Source organism: Monomorium pharaonis, chromosome 1, assembly GCF_013373865.1.
Source record: "Monomorium pharaonis isolate MP-MQ-018 chromosome 1, ASM1337386v2, whole genome shotgun sequence".
NCBI classification, from domain to species: Eukaryota; Metazoa; Arthropoda; class Insecta; order Hymenoptera; family Formicidae; genus Monomorium; species Monomorium pharaonis.
Window position 1 is genome coordinate 15,491,360 of NC_050467.1, and position 9,641 is coordinate 15,501,000.

Sequence of the window (9,641 nt, forward strand, 5' to 3'; positions counted from 1 at the left end):
ATCTATAATATATTATACGTAATATAAATAAAGTGTACTGTAGCGTAAAATTTTGAGTAAAATTTTTTAGTAAACACTTTCCTGTTCGGTCATATTACACGACAAATTTTATTTTTCAGACTTAACATTAATAATATAAAAATAATAAGTGCTTTTTATTTAGTAAAACGAATTCAGTTCTATCTGTCTTACTTATTAAATACCAAAAAATAGAACGATTTGTTATCGAATTTTATCACTAAGTAAAAAGTGCCCTACAATATTAACAAACTTATTCTTATAAATAATATTTTGTAAAAATAGTAATCTCATTATTATATAAAATTTGTAAAAAAATATAAAATATACAGACACAAACTCATTTTATTTCAAAAATATTATATTGTATATAAAATTTTAAAACCATAAAATATTGTGTCTTATGACATAAGTTTGATTTAATTTGTAAATAAAATTTAATTTTAATTTATTTGAGGAAATGCATCCAAGTATAACATATTTGTTTCAAAATGTTTTCAATTAATTTTTTAAATTTAATGCTGGATTCATAGTCAGTGATCGCAAAAATATGAATATATTAAGATTAATGCAAATCCGTTGAAAATGGGCAGAATTATATATGATGCTTATATATGAATCATTACCAATGTGAACACTTTTCGGCTATATATGAGTCATTAGAACGAAAGCACAAACTTTTGCATAAGTTTATATGCATAAAGAAATTGATTGGTTCGTAAGCAAATGTGTAAGAAAATGAATTAATCAAAGAAAATAATTTCTTTATACATACACTTATATAATTATGTATATAATATTTAGCAAAAGTTTTCCGCCTTTATCAGTGAACTATTAACTAAGAATTTGCCATTGCTCTACTGGATTTTGTGAATGAACTCGAATGAACGGCGTTTAATACTTATTTCTTGTATTATTTACTTTCAATCGATTTAAAATACTCAACGTATTATTAAACTTGAATGAAGTAACTATACATATGCAGGCTATTGTTAATTAAAACACACTATTTTTCATAGCGTTATTTTTCATAAAAAATTTTATCAACAAGTTTTGAGCCATTTTAATAAAAATTGTATTACAAAAAAATCAATTAAAATTAATTAACGAAAATTGTTTTGTTTATTTATTTGATTGACCAAAGTATTGTTAGTGAAAAATCTTGTTTTCTTCCATTGCTTATATTTTGTAAACTATTGACGTTTCGACATTTTTAATACTTTTTACTTCAGTTTTTTACGAGAAATAATGCTGTGAAAATAGTCGTTAATTAACAAATATCCTGCATAGATTACCATTTCATTCCCTAAATATGATCATATTTTCTTGAAATTGGTAATTGAACATTTACCCTCCAAATATCATTCTTTGAAATTGGTTACTGAAACAAAAATAAATAGATTTGTAATAATTGTTTAGCATAATTATAAATATATTTATATTATACTTTAACAGTTTAACACAATAACATAATATATAATAAATATATAAATGAATACAAATTAGTATTTCTTTCAGTCATGACGCAAAATAATTATTTTTTTTCGACCATTTTGTGACTTAAATCGTCTGTTAATAAATTTTAACGTATAATATAATCGTACTCTAGCAAACAGTTTTATTAAATATTCTTGTGGAAAATGCGGGCAAGGAAGAACTAATTCTACTTGCCTAAAAAGTTGAACAAACTTATTAACTATAAATGGTTGCAAAATATATTCTTCAATGTTCTTAAAAAATAAGTCCTCTAAAGTTTTAATATATTTAATAAAATTATTGTTTGGCATACATAAATTACCAAAAAAATTATCAGTAGTACTATTATACGCTCTAAAAAAACAATAGTATGACGTGTCATTTAAATCTACATACTCTTTGCTGTAATTTAAACATAAATTGCATGAATGTTTTTCTAAACATTTTTTAATTAGGTATCCACAAATATATCGAAACGCATCTTGTTCATTAATATCTATTTGGCGATAATCACATTTATCTAAAAGTACAGGTACAGGTTGATCATCGTCTACTTCATTTTCAGTAATATTTTTACATTGCGCTGCAAAGTTTATTACAGCCGTTAACATTTCATCATTATCTTTTTGACAATTCCCTGTTCTTAGCGCACAATAGTTTACGGAAAAAAGTTTTTGAAAAGAATAATAAAACTGAATGGGTGTCGGGTTAAAAGCATTTCCATTCATATTTCTAATTTTTCCAAAGAAGTTTTCTAATGAGTCCTGATTAAAACGACGCATGAATAAAAATTTTATTTCCGTAGCAGTAGCATGCAAATAATCCCACATTTTTAAAAGGGAATTTATATTCTGATAGCAATACTTGATTACTCTGACTTTCTTAGAAATATCAAATCCCTGTTGTGTAAATACTGTTAAATCACTTAAATATTTTTTCATTTTTGACAAAAATTCCATTTGATAATCATTACCACTAAAAGCTTGTTTATATTTTACCGCATGAAAAACTGTAGATGAATTAAATATGTCAAATAAATCATTCATATTTTGAACAAAATTACATGTAACAAGGGCCTCAGATGAAATACTACCGGAAATTACTAATTTATTTAAAGCAGCAGCTACTGTAGCACTTAAAATCTGTGTTGCATAACGAACTTTCATTCTTTCGAAATTAGTGGGATTAATATGTGAATCTGTTATTTTGGGTGCTAATCTATTTTCTTTATTTTTATCTATATCATACATTTTTCTTATGTACTCCCATGAAATTAATTTTCCATTATCTTTAATATTATTTTTCATAAAATTATTTCGAATGGCTTTTACAATGTGTGGTGGGTCAACAAAATAAGCTATTTGCTGATTATTAACAACAAAAAATGGTGATTCTATTGTAACATTTAATGCTTGTGCTGCATTCATAAAATTTTGTCCCATATCAGTTACAAATGCCATAACTATAAAACCAAGTTCTTGCAATTTTGTTATACTCTGCGTTATAATGTCTTTTAATCTAGTAGTAGGAAACGTGGAATTTAGAAAAAAATAACCTATAGGTTGCTTCCAGTTCACGCACATACCTCTAAGCATCAAAACCGCAACATTACATGCTGGTTGATTTTCCTTCACCCAAATCTTCAAAACCATATACCGTATCTTGATTAATATTATAAAATAAATGTGACTTTAATGACGCTTCATCCATGCACAATATACAATATTTATCAAGATTAGTTTCAAAATTAGATACTTTAGCCTTTAAAATGTCAAATACATTATTTTGTAATCCAGGAAAAATTTTTATGTTTTCAATCATGCGTTGCAAAGTTCTTATGCTAGGCAAGTAAAACTGTTGCGAAAGAGTTTCATAGGTTTTGCGTCCACTAAGATATAAATTTAAGCACATTTTTTTAAATTTAAAAGAATATTTCCTACCCTTTGACGGTTTTTGAGTTAGATAGACTTGAGCTTTCACAAAAGTCGCAATAGACGGTGGTAGTAATTGATCTGTTGCATCACAATATTCTGGCAGAGAGAACTTCTTACTGTTCTTTGTATAACTTGCTTTCTTTGTTTTAATTGTTCCTTAACTTTTCGTAATTTTCTTTGTAATAAATGGATTTTCTTTTTCAATTTCGTTTTTCGCGGTGAATGAATAGATAATATGCGATCTGTTTTTATTTTCTTCTCTTGTCTAATAGATGATTGTTCAGTTTGTACTTCTTGATTTCTTCGATTGTCTTGATCGTCTTGATCTATAATAATGTTTACATCCTGATCTGTAACTTTATAAATTATTCAATATTTAAACTATTAAATATTCAATAACAATATATAATTGTTAGTGTAAACAAAAAATACCCCAAAAAGTTAAAAGAATTAATAAAAGTAAAAAGAATTTAAAATTGTTAAAAACTCACCATTACATGGAGAATATAACTGAGTATCAGAAATTAATGAAGAGTTATGTACTTGAGTTTCAAAAGTTATGTACTTGAGTACCATATTTTCGTTTTCTATGTTTAAATTTATTGCAAGTTTTGGAACTGCGTGTGATTGAAGGCGATTCTTCAAATCATTTAAGAACATCGTAGAATCAAAATGATTTCCACAAACTCGGTATGTTTTATATAAATTCTCTGTTGGAACTTCAATTGTACGTCCGCAATTTTTTAACCATAACTTACATCTGACAAATGGAAATAGATACATATATATATATTATATTATAAAAAATAGGTATAGGTATAAAAAATCTTTGACAATCACAACAAGGTAATAAATTAATAAAAAAACAATTATTTTACCTTTCTTCATCTTTCGGGAAACGAAAAAAGCTTAACCCAGGTACTCGTCCCGAAATATTTGGACAGTTATGCATAGTACAACTGTGCCCACCTCTAATCATTTTATTGTTATTGTGTGTTATTTTATGTTAGTTTTATTATAGAATTATTGGTATGTGTATATGTGTGTATGTGTAAATAAATATGTACATAAAATATTTACTAATAATCTTATATGTCGTATGTATACACTTATAGAGGCCGCCATATTCCTGGTAGGATGAACTAACGCATGCGCATTGAAAATTGGGTACTACTAAAAAAACTTAGTGTCCATACTGTATATACTTATACTGTGCTTATATCAAGAGGCACGGTAGTGCCTCGCGCCAAGTGTATGCGCAACGAGGCACCACCGTGCTTCTTTTACGCGAGACGTCGTTTGCGAGAAGACCGTAGTTATCGGATCTCAATAACGACTTAATTGATTGATTTCTAAATAGGCTTAATGGATAGCTTACATCCGATTTATATAATAAAAGTGTTTTTATTTTTCCGCTATATGACTTACGAGCGGAGATATCGCGATTAGAATTTTTCGCTCAAGAGTAAATTTGGTTTAAGAAACGCCGTAGTCATCATTATTGTCATTGGTCTAGTTTCCACCGATGCATTAATTCGCTCCTAGTACGGCGTAGAACCAGATGTAAATCGATGGAAACGTGACTGACTGCGCTCATTTCACTCTCGATTCGATCTACACGTTTTGTGGGAGTGATAGCGAATTGACATCAAATTTATTTGGTGGAAACGGTTGAAACAGGATCGAAGTAAATAGTGCCAACCTTTACTTTTTAGTATAATAGTTACCATTTATTAGGTTATATTTTCTCAAAAAGAAATCTAACCTTAGTAATCGAAATGGAAAATAAACGAGATATAATTTTCGTTTTTTTGACACTTTAATGTATGTAGGCTATTCAAAGGTTATGTTTGTTAATATTCAACAAGCTAAGTTAAGTTGGTTCTACTGAAATATCAATTTTTCTCACTTCTACTTGACTTCCAGTGGAAACCGACATTAAATTCGATTCGCACCGGAACAAGATCGGATTGAAGACTACGGTGGAAACTAGACCATTGTCATCGTCGTCGCCCGGCGTCTAGGACGAATGGTGGGGACTTGTACTGTTGTATCCTCGTTTATCTTGTGTGCACAAACATTTGACAACAAGGATGAACGATGCACTATGCGCCATGAAACGGAACGCACCATGTGTATCGTGATTGGTGAAGACAATCGAGTCTGCGCCGCCGCGTGTCGATCGAGTGACAGTTCGAGGTTAGAGACGTGTTAACGTGTGCGAGGTTAGCGGCGAGTTAGTTTTTATTAGTGTTATGCATAATTATGCATATTACATCGTGGAGTACATCGTGGATTACATTGTAGAGGGAAAATAATCAGATAAGTTATATAGAATTTTCATTTTTGTATAGAATAAACTATTCTGAAATAAAATTGATACTTTGTGTTATGTTTCTTTTTTTAGTTTTAAAAGAAAGAGGAAGAATTACAAATCTTACACTGTCAAGGTGTATTTTAGACAATTCCAAAAAAGCTGAAGTTGACGGAATAGCAGCAAGAAGCGTATAAAATCATTAATACTATAACCTTATTTACAAAGCTACTAGTTCTATGTTATTTACAAAGCTACTAGTATTGGATAGTAATGATTTCCAGTCAAAATTTCTATATGGTAAGAAAAATTTTCATCATACATTCACAAAGATCACATTCAAAATTTTAGTTATTGTTTAATTAATGCTCTTGAAACATATAATCTTATATCGGCTTGGCAAACTTGAGAAGTTTCCGTAACAGCCACTCTTTTGTTCACCATTACATAAGATTAATACTTTGTGTTATGTTTCTTTTTTTAGTTTTAAAAGAAAGAGGAAGAATTACAAATCTTACACTATCAAGGTGTATCTTAGACTTAAGCCAATTTTAAAGAAGCTGAAGTTGACTGAAGAGCAGCAGGAAGCGTTCAAAATCACTAATTCTACAACATTACTTACAAAGCTACTAGTTCTACAATGTTACTGAGTAAGCTACTAGTACTGGATAGTAATAATTTGTTACTCTTTCTTAATACTACAATGCTCACTATTTAGTTTGGATTTAAAATTTCTATATGGTAAGAAAAATTTTCATACATTCACAGATCATATTCAAAATTTTACAGTTATTGTTAATGAATCTATTTTGTTCTTATTATGCTCTTGGAACATATAATCATGTCAGCTTGGCAAACTTGAGAAGTTTCTGTGACAGCCACGCTTTGTTCATTATTACAAGCCGGCACATGATTATATGTTGCAAGCGCTTTAGTGAAACATGGACAAAATATGTTGCAAGCGCTTTAAGTGAAACATGGACAAAAGGTTTATTATCAATAACTGTAAAAGACAATAAACATAATTTTAAAAGTACAATTATAATTTAACTACAAATAAAAAATTTTTTAAATGTCTTTTTGAATGCATGAAAAGAATTGCATTAATTATAATAAATTGTTTTTCGGGATAGACAGTACTACACAATATTATTCTCCCTTCCTTCCCTCTCTTTCTCTCTTCTCTCTCTCTCTCTCTCTCTTTCTTAATTTAACAATAATACTTTTTCTAGCACAATAATTATAATTTATTTATACGTATAAATAACAAATATGTGTAAATTGTTCACCATTACAAGCCGGCATATGTATGTTCCAAGAGCATTAAGTGAAACACAGACAAAATAGGTTTATTGCCAATAATTGTAAGAGAACAATAAACATAATTATAAAAGTATTATAATAAAGTGTTTTGGGATAGACATTTTTTAAAAGATTTACTACGCAATATTATTCTCTCGCCTTCCCTCTCTCTTTCTCAAATCCTTCTAGCACACTTATTATACATTTATATTTAAAAAATTAGAATATATTTAATATTCCAATATTATTTAAAGTAACGTTAACTTTTATATATATTATAAAAAGAAATGAGATATCTGACACTACAAAATGAGTGAAATCCCAACAAAATTACCTTTTTAAAAAAAAGGTATAAAAAAGCGCCAAGTATACGCGCGCATGAAACGCCCTCAAAAATCTATTTTTGTACAAAATAATTTTAATTTGGCACTACAAATGTACAAAATTTTAATAAAATTTTCTTTTCCCCCAAAAACAACAAATAATTTAATTTCTCTACAAAAGTAATGATATGAAGAAAATGCGCCAACCATGAAAATGGATGTTCATACAAACTAAAACATCCACTTTTACAAATAATTATTTGTACAAATATTATAAATAAATATTTTAATACAAATTTTACTACAAAAACTTGGCGCCGCTAAACCTAAAGAAAAAGAAAGAGAGCTGGCAAATTATTCGGTTTAGCGGCGCCAAGTTTTTGTAGTAAAATTTGTATTAAAATATTTATTTATAATATTTGTACAAATAATTATTTGTAAAAGTGGATGTTTTAGTTTGTATGAACATCCATTTTCATGGTTGGCGCATTTTCTTCATATCGTTACTTTTGTAGAGAAATTAAATTATTTGTTGTTTTTGGGGGAAAAGAAAATTTTATTAAAATTTTGTACATTTGTAGTGCCAAATTAAAATTATTTTGTACAAAAATAGATTTTTGAGGGCGTTTCATGCGCGCGTATACTTGGCGCTTTTTTATACCTTTTTTTTAAAAAGGTAATTTTGTATATAATACATTAATTAAACATGTGTGAACCATACATGCATGTGTAATTCTAGCGTATAAATTGATCAGGATGGGCATTTTCTGGACTTGCTTCATTTTAATGCTTACTTAAATCTAGAATGGAACGATATTCGATATCCGTTGGTGTATGTTAATTTAATTAATTACTTTTTTAATTAATAATTTTTTTAATTATTGTGCCGTAACGGTATGACAATAAATTCATTTTCCGTTTTTCGTATAATACACATCTTACATATTATTTGATTAATTTAACCACCTGCAACATTTCCTTCATATTGCGCATTAACGTTTCAGAAATATTACAGCAATCTTACAAGAAATATTGCAGCAATATTGCTGAAATATTACAGAAATCTTACGGGGAATATTGCAGAAATATTGCAGACATATTGCACAATATTGTTTTGGAGCGGACATAGGAATATTGCTGCAATATTGCAGCAATATTTTCTGCAATATTCCAATCTTGCAAAATAATATTTCTGCAACGTTGTAGCAATATTTCATGCTGTAGGGGGTATATCTGTTTACAGTATATCTTAATTTACTATGCACTTGTATTACAAATTAAAAAAATTTATTGTAAACATTATTATTAGTTTCACATTAGTGAAATATTCATGCATAATATTTATACATAAAGATATATGATTTTTTAAAATAATGATAACACCATGCAACTTATCATTAACAGTTGTTACAAGAAAGAAAAATATTTATACTTAAATTTTTATTTTACTTGTAATCTAAAAAATATTATTAATAATGATTTATTTAGTAATTTTACATAATTTATCTCATTTGTTTCAAAGTGTTAACACCATCCGTTTAATAAAAGATGACTTTTCTAATATATATGTTAGTTAATAATAAATAATAACATTTATTGACAATCAATGTTTAATTAAAATATTATATTAGGTTTTGAAATAATACCGTTATGATAGAAACTTGATAGACAAAATAAATATTTGTAAATAAAATAATCTCTGATATTACTTTAGACAATACTTTAAAAATACATGATTGTGTTACATATAATTACTATTTTAAAGTTAATAATCTTATCATACATTAAAAACAGATTATTTTTAATTGTAATAATTAAATTATTTATGTCGTACTTTTTAGGTTACCTAGCTGCTACAAACTCACGGAACTCGCAACTTGCTCGTGATGATTTGGCTATACCGGACAGCATTGAGTTGTCACGAATCATGATGATAGTAGATGGTTGTGCTTATCATATATTTCGGTCCTAGAGAAAATTACTCGGATAGCCATTATCGTAAACACCCTATACCGGACAGCATTGAGTTGTCACGAATCATGATGATAGTAGATGGTTGTGCTTATCATATATTTCGGTCCTAGAGAAAATTACTCAGATAGCCATTATCGTAAACACCCATTGTCTTGATTGGTCTCAACAAAACATGGCGTCATCAATAAGATATCTTGGATTTATACCATACTCGCGATATAATTCAACTGTTAGAAATATAACAATAAAGAAACAAACTTGTTGTTAACCGTTTTATTGATAGAAAAATATAAATAATAC

The 9,641-nt window shown here is 28.0% G+C and overlaps 1 protein-coding gene across 2 annotated transcripts; it reads right to left on the minus strand.

The window, feature by feature from the left end:
- Window positions 1-361: 361 nt before the first annotated feature.
- On the minus strand, window positions 362-4,647 carry LOC118645297 (THAP domain-containing protein 1-like). 2 transcript variants are annotated; one of them, XM_036286104.1, is made up of 4 exons: window positions 4,307-4,647; window positions 3,920-4,188; window positions 3,435-3,778; window positions 362-1,399 (listed from the first exon to the last, which is right to left on the minus strand). In XM_036286104.1, exons 1-3 carry the CDS (start codon window positions 4,405-4,407, stop codon window positions 3,471-3,473), a joined length of 678 nt encoding a protein of 225 aa, XP_036141997.1. In that variant the 5' UTR covers window positions 4,408-4,647; the 3' UTR covers window positions 362-1,399; window positions 3,435-3,470. The 2 variants fall into 2 exon arrangements, with proteins under 2 accessions (XP_036141997.1, XP_036141996.1); XM_036286103.1 differs by having other exon boundaries at window positions 1,324-1,399; window positions 3,435-3,784; window positions 4,307-4,644.
- Window positions 4,648-9,641: the final 4,994 nt, after the last annotated feature.

Coding starts and splice junctions, on each gene's coding strand:
- LOC118645297 (XM_036286103.1), bottom strand. CDS start 4,407: ATGATTAGAGGTGGGCACAGTTGTACTATGCATAACTGTCCAAATATT. Junction 4,189..4,306: donor TTCCCGAAAGATGAAGAAAG/GTAAAATAATTG, acceptor TCCATTTGTCAG/ATGTAAGTTATGGTTAAAAA. Junction 3,785..3,919: donor GTTATATTCTCCATGTAATG/GTGAGTTTTTAA, acceptor TAATTTATAAAG/TTACAGATCAGGATGTAAAC.